Genomic DNA, 21,488 nt, shown 5'->3' on the forward strand with positions numbered 1-21,488 from the left:
ATTTAATTAACCTGCCACCCCTCCCCCTCAGCTACTTTTGCTGATGATTTATGATATAATGTTGAATATAGGTTACTATGTTTGGACTGGCGTCTTATAATTAGGACAATTACATGACTCAAAGTACAGCCCACTAGCTCATGGTTCCTTACAGACATACACTAACCCTGGCTCATGTAACACTTGTATTCAGAACATTTCCACTCGAATTTATAAGTTATTATTACAAATACACTGAAGGGACACGCTGTCTACTTTCATTAACTACTAAACTAACTATTGACGGTTAAAGCAGTGGACAAAGTGCTAACCGTGAGTAATCTAATGTGAGGCTACACATATGTTTAGTTATATAACATGTTTAAAGCGGGGGTGTTGTGTTTAAAACTGGACTGGTGTATTTTTAAATGCGGTCTCAACCTCATACAGGTGGGTGCTGTCCATTTTTACCCCACCCTGCAATCTCAGGGCGAGTGACGTCAAGCTAGTGAGGTAGAAAAAAGTGTATCCGGTAGCGTATTTCAAAATAAACCACCCGGTAACAAATGTGTTGACGTCTATACTACAGTGTACCAAACTATATGTAAAAAAATAAACAGTATTTTAGTAATATACAGTACATTGAAGACATGTACTCACCGATATCCGAGCGTTTTTTTCCGTCGGCGTGACACACGTGCTTTTACTTTGAAGATAAATCGTCTCTGTTCCGGTGTCTTTGCCGGCAGCTTCACACGTGGAGTTAAAAGGGCTGATGTGATGTTTCACCGCTCATATACCGTTGTTTGTGACACCTGATGCAAGGAGCACTCCGTGAGAAGGAGCAACAGGAGTCCCTCTTGAAAGTTTCATGTGATCGAGAGTGATCCGTGTTGAGTGCCGGCTTTCACGGCTCATAGTAGGATTGATTTGTTGTTGTTTTTTAGCGGGATGAGAGCCACCGGGAGGTGCGCACATTAGTTCACGCCGCCTGGAAGAAGCGTGTGAGCGGAGTCGGTCCTGGCTCCTGGTGACAAAGACCTCACGGATAAATAACACTCGCCAGGAGAGCAAGATGATCTCGATAGCTTTCCCATTGAAGAAACTGCGGCGCAGCAGCAAATATTTACTACTCGGGACCGTCCTGCTGGCCGTACTCCTAACTGTCCACCACGAGATGACGGCTGTGAAAGTGAGGAGCGATGGTAGCGGTAAGTTTGTGGACTGACAGTCATGACAGGTCTTACACAGTTAAGTGTGTTGTTGAATTCATTCATCAGTTAACAAACAACAACATGGAACTGATGCAGCAGCCTCAGCATGCAACAACAAACACACATGTTTTAAAAAAAAGTGTGCATCATTGCAAAGAGTGACAATAAAAGCAGAAATGGTGCAACAATGACATAACTTACCTTTACTTAACTCTTTCGAAGCTATACTGTTGTGTGCTGTTTAATAATAGGACTACTATAAGTTGTTTTGTATTGCAAATCTTAAACTTGTGGCCAATTAAATATATGTATAATATGTTCTATGTAGATAAGTGTCAGTACAAGAGATTTCTTTGTCTATATATACCTGTAAGGAGATGGAGCTGCTGTGTGTGTATGTATGTGTGTGTGTGTGTGTGTGTGTGTGTGTGTGTGTGTGTGTGTGTGTGTTTTAAACCAAGAAAAAAAAATAGGGGGGATGGTGAGGTCAGACTTCAGGTTTTTACACTCAAAAGGAAGTCACGTCTCACACTGGGTAACCAAACTTCCTGCCCTTCACCGTATTTACACCTCAGCTTTGCCATCTGTTGCACTGCAATTCACACACAAGTATAACATCAAGGTGTCACCACACTGGCATGTTCGGAGATGAAAACCAGTGGAAATAGTCAGGTTGGTGCCTACACGAGGGTAATAGCAAAACATGACATAGGCACTTTGAACAAAGCCTGACATGTAAACGCATGCCTCAGAGCTACATTAAAGGGCTCGCCTGTCTACACATTCCTGGCCTGTAAGCCCCCTCGTCACAGTGGGACTTCTCTCAAGGGAAGGACTCCACTTAGCTTTTAAACAGAGCTGAGAGAGCAATGTAAAGATCTAAATGTGTTTATAGAAGACTGTCAGTTATGTTACAAGTGTTTGTGCTGATTTCAGGTAGCATTGAAATTGTTAACCAATGTATTAACCACTTTAATGAGATGAAGATAAAACGGTAAATGATTTTAAAGCAGTTGGAATTGTTTTAATCAGGGTGTGTCCAACATTTGGTGCCTGCTGCTTTGTTATGGACCATTTGTTTGATGAACCAGTGTAGTCTGTCTTTTGGCATCAAGTTGCGTTGATAACAATCACCTTGTCACACTAGAAACTGCTGCCATATGTAAAAAGGTGTGGTTCAACAAGGTAATTTACGTGGAAGAGGAAGTAATGTGTTTATATACTGCTATGAAAAGTTTATTCTAATTTAACAAAAACCTAAGATCCACATTTTCACGTGAATATACCCCAATGAAAACATAGTTCATATTATATTCCATTTCTGCTATATTTTGAAAATGGAACATCCTGAATTTTTAAGGTTTATTTTTACAGGGAGAAATACATTGTACAGACCGATGCCCCATAACTCAATCCTTATCTTTAAACTTGTTTGTAACCCTTATCCATATTTGTGTTCTTTTGAAAATTTTGAAATCATAAAGTAAAAGATTCTGTTCGTCTTAACACACCGCTGTTCTAACTAAACACTTCTTCTTCTTCTTCTTCTTCTCTCTTCTTCTTCTCCTCCTTTCAGCTTTTCCCTTCAGGGGTTTCCACAGCGAATCACTTGCCTCCATCTAACCCTGTCTTCTGCATCCTCTTCTCTCACACTAACTACCTTCATGTCCTCTTTCACTGCATCCATAAACCTCCTCTTTGGTCGCTGTTCTAACTAAACGCAGCGTAGCTAATTATTTTATTGCATTGCTTGCACATCACATCTGTGTTAGCCTTTTTAAAGTCATAAAATTAAAAGGGAGCATCAAAGAGAATGAAAGGAAGTAGATCTGTCTGTGGACTATGGATCGTTCGTCTAAAAAAGGCGAGCTCATCATTCTAAAACTCATGTGCTCGCCGCAGTCAAGCTTAAAACCACAAGGCATTCTTACTGCAAATGATTACTGTTGTGGTTTCCTCCTGTGCAGCAGAGCAGGAACATGTTCATCACAGATGAACTGTAGAGACGAAACTGACTAAGACTGTCGACATCAGTTACCACAGTAGCACTCTTAGCCGACCCTGCACATATGGGTCTTTAAGGGACGGCTTGTTTTTCCCACACGTAAATCACATGGGCACTTAAGAACGCAGATAACTTATGAAGTGCTGAGGTTAATAAATGTCCCAATGGGAAATGGCTGACTGTGTGGATGGGTGATTGTTATGTGGTGATTGTGTCTAAAGGGCACCTCTCCAACATTTCTCTCGAATAGTCCTTTGAAAAGATTAAAGTGTTGTTGAGTTAATGATAAGATGTTAATAATGGTAGGGTTTGGAGGACCGGACATTACAATATGATACATTGCAATATGATGCTTTCCCATAACTGTTTGTATGACAATGTAAACTGCATATTTGACTGTCTCCCCTGTATTTTTAATACCCTGTGCCCTGAAATCTACATGCAAGTGCAACAGTGTTTGCTAAGTCTGACTAATTGTTTAGTATCAGTATCAGGAGAGTAGCTCTGCCAAACCAGGAATAGGAGTGTCCCAGTGTCAAAAATGTCACATTAATACAGTAACTACATAAAAAGTCCTCCAGTCCCTGGAAACATTTTTAACTTTGAGTCACTGGACCTCACCAAATGAAGCGCTGTCAGTCACTGTGACACAATTCGTGATACGTACTGACTGTACAATTCCAAAAATGATGGGTAAAACATATACTTAACCCAGAGGGCATAAAGTCCATAATTTTCAAAAACAGTTTTAAATGTGGACTCGTTAGACCACAGCACAATTTCCACTCTCTTCTAGTCCACCTCAGATGAGCTCCTGAGCTTGAGATTTTGTTATACAGCTTTCATTTTGCATGGTAGGGTCTAAACTTGCATTACTAGATATCGACAGATTCTTTACCTTTGTACTATAAGGATTTGCATATCACTGCATTCTGTTTTCGTTTACATTTCAAACGGCGTCTAAACTCCTTTGGAATATGGGTTGTAGAAAGACTGGATGAGTGCAGACGGAGATAAAAATATTCCTCTGTTTCTTTTCTTAACTCCCGTCTAGAATTACTCGTGTTGCCAAAATTGGCCCGTGTTTGTGGATCTCCACCCTGGTGATAATGGCCACAAACCTCACTAGCTCAAAAAATAGCAAGCTTCACTTTTAAATGCTTCATTATACTCCATTCTATAATTTGAAAGAGGAAGAAGAATAACAGTTCTCCTCTCCTCTGCGAAAGAATTTTGCCAACACAGGAGTGCCATAGCAGCTCATTGGCTCCAGGCTGTGACTGAGATGAGTTACACGCAGTGGTCATCAGCATTGAATTGGAACAGGGAGTGGGTGGGACTCTGGTGGGACACTGGGCTTCATTGTTCATGCAACATAAACCACAATAAATGGATGAAAAAGCATCTTGCATATAGGTAGACTGGAAATGTGTTAACACCTGTGTTACATGACTGACTGCATCATGCAAGTTAGAAAATAGATAAGGAGATTTTTGAGGTGTGGTTGTTTTCATGCAATAGAAGCAGAACATTGTATGATTCATCCTCTCCTCTCTGCACATCCTTGCAGTGTGAGTTGTTTACTTAACTGATTTACCTATGCCACCAGCCAGAAGAAGCAGATCAAGTTTGCATGTTTGCATATCAGCCCTGGACTGCTCTGATTGTTTTTCGTCCACTTTCTCAGGTATGAATTCTGATGTTGACAGCAGCACTTGGAGGAAGGCCTTTTTTAAGGAAAGGGTAAGGATGATGCATGGAAAAAGAAAGTAATAGAAAATATGGTGAGGCAAGGGGTGTTTGCACAGGGTGGGGTGGAAGAAAACAAGCTAAAGTTAGTAATTATTTGTATGTGTGTGTGTGTGTGTGTGTGTGTTTTTCAGATCAGAAGGTACCATCAACACGACTCTGTTGAGGATTCAACTGCTTGGAGCTTCAACTACACTCTAAAAACCTGGAAACCAGAGGTGTGTGTGTGTATGTGTCTGTACTCTATCTCACCTCTTCTGAACTCTGAATAACCTGCCCAGGCCTGCCCAATTCCCTCCCACCTCAGTATGTTTGCCTATGCGTACACTATATTTCCTGCAGTAGAGTCTGCTTCCATTGCGCTGTATTAGGGTCATCATATTTCCACTATATTAGGCAGCACTGCGCTTTCACCAGTTGCTTGCACCTCATATTTCATGTATGGGGAATACTGGTGCTGTCTCTACAGACCAGTGTAACTTTACATAAGCTGTGTAATAGTCCCAGTGATCATGTTTGTGTGGGTTTCCCTCTTAGTTATTGGTTGGACGCAATGACAGTATAAAGAATGGGCAGAGCCTAAGTGACGTCAGCGCTTTTTTGAAGCTGTAAATATGCGGTGCTGGACACCACAATGTTAAATGTGATGCTTTTTCCACCTCCCGTCTAATCTGAATCTCGCCAAAGACGTGGATCATTGGCGGACCTAAGGCAGGCCGAATGACGTCTGAATGGGGAAATTAGCTATAGAGACCAAAACTGTTATCTGAACCAGGCTGTAAACATGTTTATTTCTGCTGTGAATTTGGACATTTTAATACAAGTGCTTATAGAAATCGACTCACTTCTGGAGTTTGTCTCCAGCGGCTGCCTGAGGAATTTGCTTGAGGCTTCATTTCCTAGAACAGGAGGCTGAGACATGATTAGATGCTCTAAAATAAATTGTCCAACCTGTTGAAATACACTCAAAACATATAAATAACAAACAAACAACAAAGTTTTATTATTTTCAAGTATGAGACATGAGGAACTTGAATTCAGGGAGATGTCAGGGCAGACGCACACAATTGTAGTAGGTCACCTCTCTGCTATTATCTGCATTATTCTGCTGTAATCAGCACACACATATCAGATAACATGGTGTATGTTTACCCGACATCTGGGCCCCTGCAAATACTAAACTTCTTTCTCATTTGTGTGTGTGTGTGTGTGTGTGTGAGGTGTGGGAGGGGTAATTTGACTGCGATTTCCATTGTCCCGCAACTTCTGTGATCCACCCACCTCTATCTGAGATCAAATTACCCAAATAACAAGCTAAAAAATAAAACTAGTAGAAACTAACGCTGAACTAAAACTTGTTCTAATGACTAGCAGTCATCCAGATAGATAAAATGGTGGCATTTAAAGAATTCTGTGTTTGTTGTTTTTACACTACACTACTGAGTACTGATAGTGCCGATGTCAGAATAATTAAAGTCTTAAGTTTCAGTTGACTGCAACACAAACACTGCTGCTGCTAACATTGTCATCGCTCACTCTTCTCTTTTGTGCAGTATGTGGGACAGGCCAATCTGCACGTCTTTGAGGACTGGTGTGGCGGCACTACAGCTGGCCTCTCCAAGAACATACACTATCCGTTGTATCCTCATGTAAGTCAAACCCTTACCTTAATTTGATTATTCACCAGTTCAGCAACATCCCTCAAAGGGTGGCAGTGTCAGTTGGTTCACATGTTGTTCCAGACTAAAATATTGAAGCAATTAATGTAAGAGAGTTTCCCCTTGATTGATTGATTTGTATTTTTAAGTGATCATCATAAATCGATTATGGGTGTCAACTTTTACACCACAGGACAACATCGTCAATTATTAAGCTATCGCATACAGTTATCACTTTCAGGATAATGCCTGAATTGTTGAGCTGACTGAAAAGTGTTTTATGTGGCAAAGACATCCCTGTGCACACAAGCGCAGGCAAACAGACGAACACTCAGTTTTCCCTCAGAGGTGCATTCTACACTAATGTGCGAGATCCTCATGTGCCTAGACTCAAGGTGTAGTCTCACTTTGAGTAAACATCATGGCTGATTCTCTGTGTTTCTTTTTCCCTGCTTTTTTCAGTCCAGGACTACAGTGCAGAAGTTGGCCGTCTCTCCTCAATGGACCAACTACGGGCTCAGGATATTTGGTTATCTACATCCATTCTCTGACGGTACAACACTTTCTAGTTCCGCTTGGTTACCACATATTTGAATCTCTCACTCATCTCTCACTCAAACTAAATATTTATGTATTTGTTTCCTGTCTTTATTCCCCCTGTCTCTCAGGAGACTATGTGTTTGCTGTGAGCTCTGACGACAACTCAGATTTTTGGCTCAGCACAGATGAGTCTCCTCTCAATGTGCGGCTCTTAGCATGGGTTGGAAAGGTATGCACATCTGTCATTTTCTGAAGTGACAGAGGAACATTGTGCCCCTTAATTTCAAATTTTCATTGCTTTGTCGTGTTGTCAGTTTTGCACGTGATTGATATTTTCCCAGAGTGGCACAGAGTGGACAGCCCCAGGTGAATATGAGAAATATGCCAGTCAGACCTCCAAACCAGTTTGGTGAGTTGAGTTCAAACTACATATTACTCTAAGATAAACATCCAGCACCAACTGTTTTACGAAATGATTATAGAGTGCACCACAATATAGTAATACCACATAGTTATATGTGGGTGTGGTTTCCACATAAACTAACAACCCGAAGACTGTCGTCAGATTCCCATTCAAATATTGTTGAAATTCTGGTCAGTGCACAGATATATTGAATATCATGTTTGTCCTGCTGAGGTCATTTCTCTTCCAAACAACCAGAGAACTTAATAAAAAACAACACAGACATAAAAAAGGTTTTCAGGAGCTTTTTAACTGTCCTCAAATATCATATCATTATCTCAACCTTCAGGGGCACTCTACCGATTATACACATCAAGATCAGTTTACTCATGGGGTGTAGTATTCCTACTAATATAACATATAAACAAAAAGAAATGATGGAGTTTTCATTGTAGGAATTGTAGGATCTGGCAGTTTTGAGAACCATACTATAGATTTAAATTCACTATTGCAGCCTCTGCTGCAACAGTAGTGGCCTCTTTTAGTAGCAGTAGTGTCTACCTTTTTATAGGGATGCAAAAACTAGAATGCAGGAGTCCCTCTTTAATCACATCAAACCAATGCTTAAACCTAAGCACCTCTAATGTAATAACGCAAGCATAGGCGTTTCTATGTAAAAATGTATATGTTAGGAAATCCAAACTAGAATTGTGCTGATGTGGTGAAAAACTCATTACAACATTATCGTTGCGACAAAGGAAAAAAAAACCCACACTGCTTCATGCTATATAATATAACATACTGGAAAGCTTTGTCACACTGTGTCATGTGGTTTACTGTAACAGAGCAGGAAATTTAGTACGCTATAGAATTTAGACCAGTTTGTTGACTGAGAGTGAGAATGTATATCAGCAAATAATCAGCCCATGCTGAGTTTATGAAGAGTTGGCATTTTTGAATGAACATGTTTGAATAGCAGGGCGTATTACATTTAACCCACAAGAGTGTAAATGTTTGAACATTTGAAGGTATAATTTATTGATGATGAAATGACAGTTGTTTGGTTGTTACATACAGTACATGTGTGACAGTAAGATAAGCCGAAATATATAGGAGTGTATTCAGAGAAAACCAAGTGTGCAGTAGGTTTTCTTTGTTTTTTGTTTTTTTAATGTGTGCAATACCCAGAAATAACCTGATTAATATGATATGCAATCTGCTTCATCTACCACAAAAGAGGCCAAGTGGAAAGAGACTGCTGTAGCCTTTGTGTTCACTTCAGCAGCGAAGTTAACAAAGATCTACACAGCCGTATGATTGATCTGATGATCTGTTGTGGCTATAACGTAGAACTGGTTTACTGTCTGATAGGCTGTCTGCCCAGAAGAGGTATTTCTTTGAAGTTATCCACAAGCAAGACGAGAAAGGGACTGACCATGTGGAGGTGGCAGTAAGTAGTTGGACTCAGCAGTCACTCTTTCTTTATTTGTCTCATTTTATTGGTTCCATCTCTCATGTCAGATCTGTTGTCATTTTCGTGTGCAATGTTTGAAATGAAGTGAAGCTGGCATGCAGTTTTTTTTTACGTTTGTTTTCACACAGTGGAAGCTCCAGGACCATGGCTTTAGGTTCAGGGTTATTGAATCCACTCACATCTCCCTCTATGTTAGTAAGTAGACAAAACCCGCACATCCTTCCTGCTGTCTTATTGAATTTTTATTAGTTTAGAGCTCATTGTCATCATCATGGGTTGTCTCACAATCCTGTTTACCTTTTTATTATTCTGCCACTATGCTCAAACCGGCAAATGAAGTCTGCGGTTTTGGTGCACAACAAATACATAACATTTCCTTCCTTACCCTCTATGGCTTCGTTCTACAGATGAGTCTGCCTTGACACTGGGTGAAGTTGCCCACATACCACAGACTGCTGCAAGCCACCGATACACCCCCATAAAAGAGCATGGCACTGTAGCAGACATGCTGAGGGAAGATCCGCGAGACACAATCTACCAGAGTGAGTCGTCTGCCTCATAGCAAATAAATCATTCATTTCCTTCCGAGGAAGACACCAGTATTTTGCGACTTATACACAAAGTAATCTTGTCTCAAATCTTTGTTTGTTTGTAGTGACTCTGATGAACAGCAAGTATCTTCACGGTGTTTTGCCTGACTGCACGTACAAACCCAGTTACGTAATGAAAAACCATCCTCTGCAGCGCTACCAAGGAGTGCAGTTAGTATGTATTATTATAATGTTTTTTTATTTCACATAGATTTCACGTTCACAGAGCTCATCATTCACACATACAAGCTCCTGCACACAGTGTTGGCATTAACAAACCATGTTAAAGATAAGGATACAATAGTAAGCTTTTTTTTTTTTATGTTTGTGTACATTGCCCCAGAGGGATACAGGAAAGTTTTCCCATTTTTCATGGCCCTCTCTTATTTTGTTTTTAAATTTGTGCTGAGTAGTTGAATCTTAATTATGCCAGCATACAAAATGTCATCTGAGGGCCTATTTAAAGGGACAGAGACAAGCTGCACGCAATAGAAAAAAACATTTAGTGACACAGCTTCTGGTCTCTCTCAGTTGATTCTTCGACTTATCATACTAAAGTCTCATTATTAGTCACCTCGCAGTGACTTCCTGGACTCTCTTCTGGTTACCTGGTAACCCCATAGTGACGACAAGACCCCACGATGTCACTGCTCAGCCAAGTAATAGTCCTGCACATATCCCTGTGAGGCGTGTTGTTTTTAGACTACATATTTTCTACAGATTAAACAAACAAGATGTAACATATTAGTTAGTGAGCTATAAAGGTGCTCCCAGGCTGATATTTTGACAGCATTCAAGTGCTGCTGTAATTTTGGCTGGTAATTGATTTGTCAGTAGCTCAGACAAATCAGTCAACAGAAAATTAATTGGCAGATATTTTGACACTCTTTTTTTATTTGCTGTATTTCCTTTTCAATAATCTGAATTTGTTATCAAAAAGTTTGAGGTTTGGACAAAAACAATCATTGTGTAAGTGTCTCTTAGGATTGCGAGAACATGTGACAGCTTCACTATTTTGAGATTTATTATTATTTTTAATTAATTGTTTGGTTTATAAAAAAGATTAATCCATAATGAATAATAATTAGTTGCAGTTTATAATTTTGATGATTACACTTAGATACTTTTAAGTACCATTTTAATGTATTAGAACAGGGGTCGGAAACCTATGGCTTGCGAGCCAGATGGCTCTTTTGATTACTGCATCTGGCTCGCAGACAGGGGTGAAAGTAAGCTGGTACTGCGTACCACTAAAAGATTCAGTGGCGGTATGCAGTCACGGCTGCACTCTGGTTCATAAAATAGATCCGCTAGCAATATGCAGTCTTGAAAACTACTTTGTCTGTTCCTTTTGTCCTATTCCTTTTAACTCATTCCAAATAGTTTCTGAACTGTCCGTGCTGTGTTTTAGTCCATACTGGATGGAGCCTTGGCCGGGCATCTCCCTCTCTCCCCCTCCCCTCGGAGAGAGCCCGGTGGTCTCCTCTGCGCCCACCCTTCGAAACATGTACCACACGTTTAATGTCTTTACGTTGGTTGCAAAATGTCCCAATTAAAATCAGTAGGAGAGTAAGCAGTTATGTTTCGTGTTATTTTGTTCAATTTAACGATACAAAACAGCTCGGAAAAGATACTGAAACACAGCGGTTGCTATGGGGATTGGTGCACGATCGGGACCATGCAGCACCAGAAGTCGCATTAATGTTAAGAAGTATTTTATTTACTATTGGTTAGCTAACGTTATTAAAAAGAATACATTCAGACACTTATTATACTCTAAAATTGTTGGTCTTACTTAAAAATTCACGCATTTATTTGTATTCAGTGTTAAAAATGGCTCACATGGAAATACATTTTAAAATCTGTGGCTTTCATGGCTCTCTCAGCCAAAAAGGTTCCCGACCCCTGTATTAGAATGTTAGTTTCGATATCTGAAATCTGATATTCATGCAAAAACATTCACATGCAGTATGTTCTTATTTATCTGTTTATCCTTTATTATACAAAACCTTGATGATTCATCTGATATCTTTAAGAATGTGTCATTTCCTCTCATCTCTCTAGATCCACTTGTCCTACATCTACCCCAATGACTACACCCGACTCACACACATGGAGACACAGACAAGCTGCTTCTACCCTGCGGGCCCTAACTGGGGGTAAGACCTCACAGTCTATACTAAATGAAAATACATACAGTAGGACAAATCAAAATTAAAGTAGGGTGGGGCAGAAGAAGAAAGTGTGAACATATTCACAGGCATGCAGGGTGTGTCACGTTGGTAGCTGACGTGATGGGAATGAGAATGGGTTGGTTGACTTTGTCTGGAGAATATTTGATCACACAGCGTCATTTAGCGTCTTTTCTGGCAGCAGTACAGTATCCATACTTACCCTCTAGCGCTGTATTGTTTAATAGCCTGATGTACCTCAATACTCAATACTTAGGGTTCCGCAGAGGAAGAAAGTGTGAACATATTCTAAATCTTTGCATCATTTTATGTTTTGTACTCTTGTCTTAAGTTCTCGCTACTTGAGATACATGAGAATGGACCATCCTGATGCACAGGAAAAAGAATCCGAAGGCAGAGGTATTTTGTTTTTCTTTTTTTTCTTAAAAACAAAAATGAAGTTATGTATCTCTGTTTGCATTGTCAGTCCTTTTACACTTTCCTTTTCTCTCTCTGCTTCTGGTGAATGTTAGATTTTAGTTTCCAGAGGAGGAAATCTGTGCTAAATAAGGAGGATGAGTTTGACTATGAAGCCTATCAAAGAGAAAAGGAAACCGTGATGCATAAGTCCCTTTTTCCAGACTATGGTGATGATTATGATGATTATGCTAATAAACGCAGGCGTAGACTCTTCTCCTTAGTCAAAGAAACAAACAACATGCTAAAGAACACCTCTGATACAAGACTGCACACAAAGAAGTTGCAGAGGCGTCGTGCTGTTCCACTACCTCAGTCAAAGTCTCAGTCAAAGAAACCAGTTGAACCTCTGTGGTCGGGGCCAACAGAAGCGTCAAAACATCAACTGGACCTGCAACAGAACCAGACAAACACAGAGACCCAGGTTAAAAAAGGAGAACCGATAAAACCAGACGCAAAGTTAAGACGAGGAAAGAGAAAAAAGCTAAAATCAGTAGGGTCAGCTGTGAAACCAGGACATCCAGCAATGCCATTAGACAAGGAGCAGCCTAAAGCAAATGAACAACCAGCTGTCCCATCAGAGCAGCTCAATGCTAAACAGCATCATATCCAGAGATCCCGTAAAGCAAATGAACAACCGGCTGTCCCATCAGAGCAGCTCAATGCTAAACAGCATCATATCCAGAGATCTCGTAAAATGAACCAGACCCAAATCCAGAGACTCAAAGACTCAAAGCTTCAACTCTTAGAAAGGGATGCTCCTCTGCCTGAAAAACTTACAGTCGCCAAGCAGCAAGGATTTAAAACCAGAGACAGGCATCTTAACACTACCAATAAAGACCGTCCTATATTAAAGCTGAATCAGGGGGACACGGATGACAGAAAACACTTCAGGGATAAGGAGATAGAGATAAATATGCCTCTGCAACAGGATAGAGAAAATGGCAAGATGATGGAAATAGGACAAAGGGACAGAAAGCAGTCGGATACAAAAGGACAGGAGGATCAAGCATGGGACAAGGTTCAAAACGGGGATCTCAGGAAGAGGGACGTCAAGGAGGGTGAGCACGTTTTTGTGCGGGAAGAAGAGGAAGACTATGTAGATCCAAAAGATGAAGAACTCAGCGTTCCACCAGTGTTTGACAGTGTGATCAACTGGAACCAGACCTTCGATGTCAGCCACCTGGACCTTCAATTGCACCGATCGGATTGGATCGACCTACAATGCAACATCTCAGGCAACCTGCTGCTCCAGTCCAGTGAAACTCTGCCCATTATTAACAATTTCATGGATAAACTCAACCAAAAGCACAATGGGTAAGTACTGTTTTTGTATATGAACCTATGCCTGTGCATCACCTGATTACAACATGTATTAATGGTAAAAGTAGACCCCTTAAATTCCACCCCAGTGTCTCATACAGACACTCAAGGAATGTCCCTTGTTAATCTGTATGAGACGCTGAAGGGTGTGTATTGTTGGTAGCTGACGTGATGGGAATGAGAACGGGTTGGTTGACTTTGTCTGGAGAATATTTGACTGTATGCCTTGAAACTTGATTCTGAATAATTTCATGAATGTAGCCTGATGTACCTCAATACTGAAATCGTGTATTATAACTGTTTTGCAGCACAGTTGAACTTGTTGTATTTATTCTCTCTGTTAATGCAGGAGGTTCACATTGGTGCGTGTTCTTCATGTGGTGAAACGTGTGGATGGGGTCCGGGGTGGCCGCTACCTCCTGGAGCTGGAGGTTAAAGATGAAGTGAATGACCAGCTGCTGCGCCTGACGCACTACATCTACACACTGCTTCGCTACAGCAAGAACAGCAACACAGACTTCAATTACCAAGAGTCGCAACCTCACCTTCTGCTGTGTAACCCTGTGGGCTTCCAATGGAATCCAGCTGCCACCGTCCACATTATAGTACCAGGTATGCAGACCTTTAACCATGCCCATTTTTTCCTTGTCCTTTGCGGTTCTGCTTTTTGTTTCTGAACTGAACCTCAATATGTAAACATTTACTTATTAGACTCGTTTGTAGGGAGCACCATGTTGACATATACAGCACAGGCGTGTCTTAAACACAGAATCCTTGTCCGTTACAGTTCACTGACTTAATAAAGGTAATAAAGGCCTCTACTATGTGTTTTTGACCCTTATTTTTCCATCAATGTCAGATTCAAAGCTGTGTAAATACTCCGATTTCAGTGAAGTTTTTTTCTGGCCATGATCCATAAAAACCAGTCTCTGAAATGGAAACCACAAAAGACAGCCTCCCTTGGGCAAGTTCTTAAAAGTAAAATGTCAAAACAGAAGGCTTACTAATGAGCACCACAATTCAATTCATTGTTGAATTCAATCAAAAATATAAAAAAAAAAAAAAAAAACATTTTTTCTAATAAGCACTGAATTAATTGATTGTGGCTGCATGTATTTTAAGTGCACAGGCCTCGTTATACCTTTTTGTGTAAATTATGCATGACCTCAATAAACTGGTGATTTGTCTGTATGTCTCCCTCAGTAAAAAACCAGGCTCGGTGGGTGCGGCTGCTGATTTCTGAGATGGAACGAGTGTTCAGTGCGACTCAAGACACCAACTTTAATCTTATCGTCACTGACTTCAGCAGCACTGACATGGATGTGGAGAAGGCTCTACAGAAATCCTCACTCCCGATGTATGTATTTAATTTTTACCCTGATTCTAAACTTGTAAAGCTCATTAAGTGGGATATGTATGTACTACGTGCTAACTATGCATGTGAAATTCATCAGGTACAGGTACGTGAGGCTAAAAGGATCCTTTCAGCGCGCTTTTGGTTTGCAAGCAGGTGTAGACCTCATAAAAGTGAGTATTGCAGCATCACTTTGTATTAAAGCATGAGTGTATGAATAAGTGTATGAATAGACCAAAAACAAATCTCTTTTTTTCACCTAACTCTCCCTCAGGACAAGCACAGCATTGTGTTTCTTAGTGACCTCCACATCACCTTCCCTACCTTCATCATTGATACCATCAGGAAACACACTGTGGAGGGATACATGGCTTTTGCTCCAGTAGTCATGAGACTGGACTGTGGGGCTACACCATTCGACGCCAAAGGTAGTCGCTTGATACACCCATCTTTTGTTTTATATAACATATTTGTTTTTGTTTATTTTGTTAATAGTGTTCATATATGACTACACTGTTGCCAAGGAAGTTGGAATCAAATATTTTTACCTCTTCTCATGAAATAGTTGTGACAATGCGAATTATTCTTGATCGATTCAAGTGTATCTTCACAAAACTTTATTGATCAATCTCTTCCAAACATATCACAGTGAAAGTTAAACCACAATAAGGAATAAAAAGAGGAATGTGTCTGAAAACAAAATAATTCCAACTTCATGAGCAACAGTGTAGTTTTAAAATTAACAGAGGATCAGAAGAAAAAAAAAACATACTCATTTAGTAGTCATTATCTACTCCACAATATTCTAAATTGAAGTTCTTTAATGTGTCAAGAATATGTTAAACCAGTGAGAAATTCTTGAACATGTCCGTGTCCAAATGAGTGTATAAACTAGAGCTGAAACGATTAGTCAGTGAATCGGTTATTTGTCATTTGTATTTGACTATTAAATGAATACACCATATCAGTAGTCGATTCATTCACTCTTTAGTCCTTTATGGCATTGATTTAGGAATTCAGTATTAAACAAGCAGATACGTGAATCTACACAACAACCTCATGTCAAGTCATGTCATTATCTGATGTTGTACTGACCTGTTCGATTCATGTTATCTTTTTGCCTATAGGCAGGCACAGCGCAACAAATATGCTTTACTGGCTACACCTTTTTAAATGACTCATAGGATTGATTTTATATTGCAACACGTGGGTATATAAAGAATATGTTTTTCTTCACACTGATATGAGATCTTAAAAGAAAGGCAGCAGTCGTAGTAAGACTTGTATTGTGTTCTTGAATCATGAACAAGCAACACAAACGACACGTAGAACAAAAATGAACAGCTGTAAATGATTTTAGGCACTTAAATTAAAAAACTTTTTAGTGTGTGGGGAGGTACCGCGCCTCTCACCCAAAATCAGCTGGGATAGGCTCCATCTCCACCGTCGCTGTGATGAGGATAAGCAGTTATGGATGGATGTAAGTGACCTTACATTTTAAAATGTGACCATCTGTGTTGCAGGTTACTGGGAGGTCAATGGCTTAGGGATGCTGGGGATCTATAAGTCAGATCTGGACGCAGTGGGAGGACTGAACACCAGAGAATACAAAAACCGCTGGGGAGGAGAGGACTGGGAGCTTATAGACAGGTGTGTTTCTTTCTAAATGACACTTGGACATTAGATAGACTTAATTTCAGTCTATTTCCTCTATTTGGATTTTTTGTTTCCACTGAAATGTATAGAAAAATTATAGGAAATAGAAACATTTGAATGCTGTTTAGGAAATAGCTGTTTTTCCGGTGTGATACACATTTCTGCACCAACAGAAGTAGACACATTTTGAATGACAGAATAACTAGATGCTTTATGTAGGGGAAAAGTCACTATGTTGCTGTTGCTGACAGTGATAAGTCTCTCCACTTGCATGCGCTGAGTGAAACAAGTTCATGCATGTTACTTCAGAATTGTTGTAAATCTTTCTGAGTGTATGAACACTGAGTGTATCAGATACAGTATGAATACATTGCAAAATAACAGCTGGAAGGCATTGAACATGGCAGACTGGGAAGGTATAATTATTGTTTTCATTTACTTAGAGCAGTGGATCCTGAAGTGGGCACCTGCAAGAATTAGCCAAAGTTTCACAACATGAAGAAATTAAGCCATATTTACATTGTCTGCTTTTTTATATTCAAAAGTGAAGCAAAAATGTTGAATATTTTTAAAAAATGCTGTATGCCGCAGCTTAGTCTAGTGACTACAGTTTCAGGTTGGCTGCTGGCATAGTAACACTAAACATAATTTCCAAAGTGCACATCAATCAAGAAAACAGCTGCCGGTTTACTTAGAGTGAAATGAAGAACAGAATTAATGCTTGATGTGAAAAGGGGTCATTCGTAGTGACAAAACACCACCTAAATCAGTTCACTCTCACTACTCTCATAGCTTAAAACAGGCAGCTGTTTTCAGTGAAAAAGCTTTTAAAAAAAGCTTCTGTGCACTCCCTACGCAGCATCAAACGGCAAACAGACACAGATAGAGAATAGGTAGTAAAATAGTTGCGCATTTAACATCTAAAGAGACAAATATTTTTTTCTCAGGAGTGAATACTGGACTAGGTGACCAGAAACATGACTACACTAGTAGATAATGTTGCTCTGTAACTGTTGGATATGTAAAGCAGCCATTTGCAAACAACACCCACTATGTTAATATTTGTTTCCTGTATATCTTCAGCTGTTCTGTCCAAATAAAGACAGCCCTGTTTCCAACTAGTGGCTCTCTGCTGCATGTCAACCCCTCTGCCTCTTACTTTACTTCCCTGTTACTCTTCAGCTGCTACTATCAAATGAGTCTCAAAAGAAAAAATCATTTATTGCAGGTTTAATTTTGAACAGAACAAAAGCAATGATTAGTTTACATTCCTATATTTATCTGTGTATCTGCACAGCAGTATAAAACATCTTCAAAACATCTGTATTTCACTTAATATTGATAAAGGCTAACAAAATCTAAAGTAAATGAACATCTCTGTTCTCTGCTCCAGGATCTTCCAGGCAGGACTGGAACTGGACAGGGTCTACTTGAGGAACTTCTACCACCACTATCACTCCAAACGTGGCATGTGGAACCATCAGATACCGGATCGCCACAGGTGACCTTGTCACCTGCCGCAGCAACATGAACGCGGCCGTCATGGTTACAACCACGGCAACCAGAGCACTTTAAGGCTGACGCATTATGGTAATACCTGCTGATCAACAGAGAGGGTGACCTAGGATTCTGGCACAGGCTCACCTCAGTCACTTATGCTCTGTGAAACAGAGTTATACTAAAGATATACTACTGATATAGTGAGAGTTTATTTCACTGGATGCATTGTTGACTACTTAGAGGGTACTGGTTGATGAATGCCGCTGACCACTGCAATATTACATATGAAGATACTGCTGTTCACAATGATGATCTCCACTACTAGCTGATCCAAAGACAAAATGTAAATTAAATGACAGTTCACACTTCAAGGGTGTATACACACACAAGTGTCCTGTATCATAATAAAGATCTACTTGCACATGAGTCTTAACTGGAGAAAGAAAAAAAGTGTTTGTTTGTGACAAATGAAAAGTGTGTATTTAACAGCAGATTGTGTATTTGGAAAACACAGCCTTATTTGTCTTGTTTGTACATTATGGAAAATTGTTTATTTATTATATCAAGGTTTGTAGGATTTTTTTTATTTCTAGAAATGGACAATAACATGTGAGACATGTGTACCTCAGTTTAGTTAGTACCCTCCCTTTTTTGTTTTCATTAATATTAATTGGTTCTCCTCTTGTGACTGTTATTCAGGTACTGGGGCCACACAGGCAGGAAAAGCCCTAAACTGGAATTATACCTAATGCTTGTAAAAGTCACTTCAATATTTAAGTTCTTTTAGAGGACAGTCAATGAAAAAATGTTTGTGCTGCATTTGAAACTGATCAGATATCAGAAAACTCTGATCTCTATAATGAATTATTGTGACAATTTTAAATATGTTGCAAACATGTCTGCCCATTTGTCTTACACTGCCACTTACCAAAGATAATATTTAAGTAGAAGGACAACATCTATATATATATATATATATATATAAATATATTTTTGTTTGTTTGTTTTGGTTAATATTTGGTGAAAAAATATGTTTTAGTCTCTGAAGCTTGTGGGAAATGTTGTTTTTATTGCCGACAGGAACTGTGGACAGGAAATGTGAAAATTATTGATGAAATTTTGTATTTTTATTGTTTTATGTTTATTTAAGATTTATAGCAGCATTTTGTGATTGTTTAACAAACTTGGTGTGCCTTTTTTAGTCTTTCGGAACGAATACACAATTGCCGTGTAGGTCATTTAACATGCCATATTTTTTACACATTCAAGAATTGACAGTTTTGTAATTTGGTTTCTGGTTTGGCCCAAATGTTTGTTTGTTTTTTCTTCCCTTGTTTATTTTTTTTTAAATTAGTATTCTTAACTGTTCATACCTCATCCCTCTCTTTGTGATGGGGGTTAACCTCTGCCTTAATCTACACTTCTAGAGTCTCTTTTCTCAGGGACAGTTTTGGTCATTGACAAATCTGAGGAATAAATTTCTTTGGTCTTCATTCTTATTGGGTTCTCCTTTGTAGTTGTCATATGATACATTAAAAAAGAAATCAACTGTTAAACAACTAAGGTATGAAATATTTACATGGATTAAAGTAGAGTTCAGAGTCCATTTATGAGATCCGATGAGAAACAAAATGTGTGTGTTTTTATTGGCAGATTGTCACACTCAGGTTGACAGATGTCCTTGACCCAATGATGTTGTTTACATTTTACCTGCTTAGCAAGCATGGACTCGGAAGGAACTCAGATGGAAATGGCAGGAAATAACTTTATTTCGCTGATTAACCAGCTTTATCGAGGCCATCTCTCTCTCTTTTTATCTCTCAGCTTCAGAGACATTTCAACAAGTAAATTATAAACATGGACATTTTCATTAAAGCTGCAGTATGATAAGAGTTGGGCCCTTTATTTTCAGAATAAGTCAGACATGGAATATAATATTCATAACCATGTTTTCATGCATGTATATTCACCTGAAAATAGGAATCTTTAAAATGAGCCTTTTATATCTACACCGGGAACAGGGCCTCTTTCACAGAGACCACCATGCTGAAACACCATATTTCTACATGAACAGATAAATTAAATACGGACTCCAGACAGGGCTCTCCAGACTACTGGGTTAAAACTGATAAACTGTTACGTGGATACATTTGTAATAACTGCCATCCAAAACTTAAGTTTTCTGTGCTACAGAGACCAAAAGATCAGGACGGGCTCCCCCTCCCAAATGAAGTAAGTACTTATACTAAATATATCATCAATCCTTCCAGCTACGCCCTGTCATGGCTTGGCTCGACGGCCGCTCATGTGTCTCATGGAAATTTCCAATCTCCTAGGGTGAACCTAGTTCACCCTAGGAGATTGGAGGACATTTTATTTTCCGGCATTAAAGATAAATACTGTATGTTGCACTGTGGCCCTATTATTGCCAACTCAATCAGGAATTTCAGGGTTGTTGATAAAGACTTGAAGGGCACAATGCTGGCCCCTTGTGGCACAACATGAATGTACTGATTGGAAACAAGCCACTGGACTTTAAAGTTTAAACCATGGTCTTTAAAAGGTATTAATGTTATTGGGGAACTGTATGATGGCAAGGGCATGCTTAGCTATCAGGATTTCCTTTGATCTGAAGGATGATGCCATTTCCTGGGACAATGTGTGGGAGAACATCTTCCTCGCCTCCAAGAATCCGAATCACCAACTTATTCATTCTAAAGTGTGTCACAGACTCTATTATACACCTGTCACTAGGTTTCACATGAAACTGATACCAAGTCCAAGCTGTGCCAACTCAATGCAATAGGGTGTTACAGACACATGATGTGGGAGTGTCCTTCTGTTCAGGCCTTTTGGGGCTGGGTATCCAAAGTCTTGTCTGAATTGCTAGATACCGCCATAACATGCAATCCAATCTTATTTCTCCTTAATGATGATTCTCAACTGCATATAAGTGATAAACAGTGCAAACTGTTACTGAGCGGCCTCACAGCTGCCAAAAAAAATTCTAGTGCAAAGATGACTACCACCTCATGATCTTAATACTAGGAAATGGTTGATTTACTTTCATGATATAGGGTTACTTGAGTCATCTACTGCACAGATGAATAATGCCAAAGCCTGCACTTTGGAGCCACGCCCGACCACCTGGCGTGAAATCTGCTCAATAATGGTGGAACCTGGTGGTAATAGAAATGACCTTCCCAAGTGTCAAAGTTTAAATTATTCATAAAACAAAAACAAGAGTATAAATAAAAACATTAAAACATGTATGTGTCTGACATACAATAAACTGCAATTCAGACCAAGAGACAGCAAGTGATTGTTGTGAGGAGCACTGCTATGCTTTGTGCACAAGCTCTGTGTATTTATGCACACTTCAGAAACAACAGCAA

At 39.5% G+C, this 21,488-nt stretch overlaps 1 protein-coding gene across 2 annotated transcripts; it reads left to right on the forward strand.

Annotated features, from left to right (window-relative positions):
* Positions 1 to 704: 704 nt before the first annotated feature.
* b4galnt3b (beta-1,4-N-acetyl-galactosaminyl transferase 3b) lies at positions 705 to 19,588 on the forward strand. 2 transcript variants are annotated; one of them, XM_027272599.1, is made up of 21 exons: positions 705 to 1,190; positions 4,886 to 4,941; positions 5,082 to 5,165; positions 6,501 to 6,596; positions 7,068 to 7,158; positions 7,274 to 7,374; positions 7,487 to 7,554; positions 8,920 to 8,998; positions 9,151 to 9,217; positions 9,430 to 9,564; positions 9,678 to 9,787; positions 11,677 to 11,771; positions 12,136 to 12,203; positions 12,317 to 12,875; positions 12,948 to 13,577; positions 13,933 to 14,195; positions 14,787 to 14,940; positions 15,038 to 15,110; positions 15,212 to 15,365; positions 16,461 to 16,587; positions 17,987 to 19,588. In XM_027272599.1, the coding sequence occupies exons 1-21, from the start codon at positions 1,055 to 1,057 to the stop codon at positions 18,096 to 18,098; spliced, it is 3,258 nt and encodes a 1,085-aa protein (XP_027128400.1). In that variant the 5' UTR covers positions 705 to 1,054; the 3' UTR covers positions 18,099 to 19,588. The 2 variants fall into 2 exon arrangements, with proteins under 2 accessions (XP_027128400.1, XP_019129243.1); XM_019273698.2 differs by having other exon boundaries at positions 12,317 to 13,577.
* Positions 19,589 to 21,488: the final 1,900 nt, after the last annotated feature.

Source organism: Larimichthys crocea, chromosome XXI (genome assembly GCF_000972845.2).
Source record: "Larimichthys crocea isolate SSNF chromosome XXI, L_crocea_2.0, whole genome shotgun sequence".
Taxonomy (NCBI): domain Eukaryota; kingdom Metazoa; phylum Chordata; class Actinopteri; family Sciaenidae; genus Larimichthys; species Larimichthys crocea.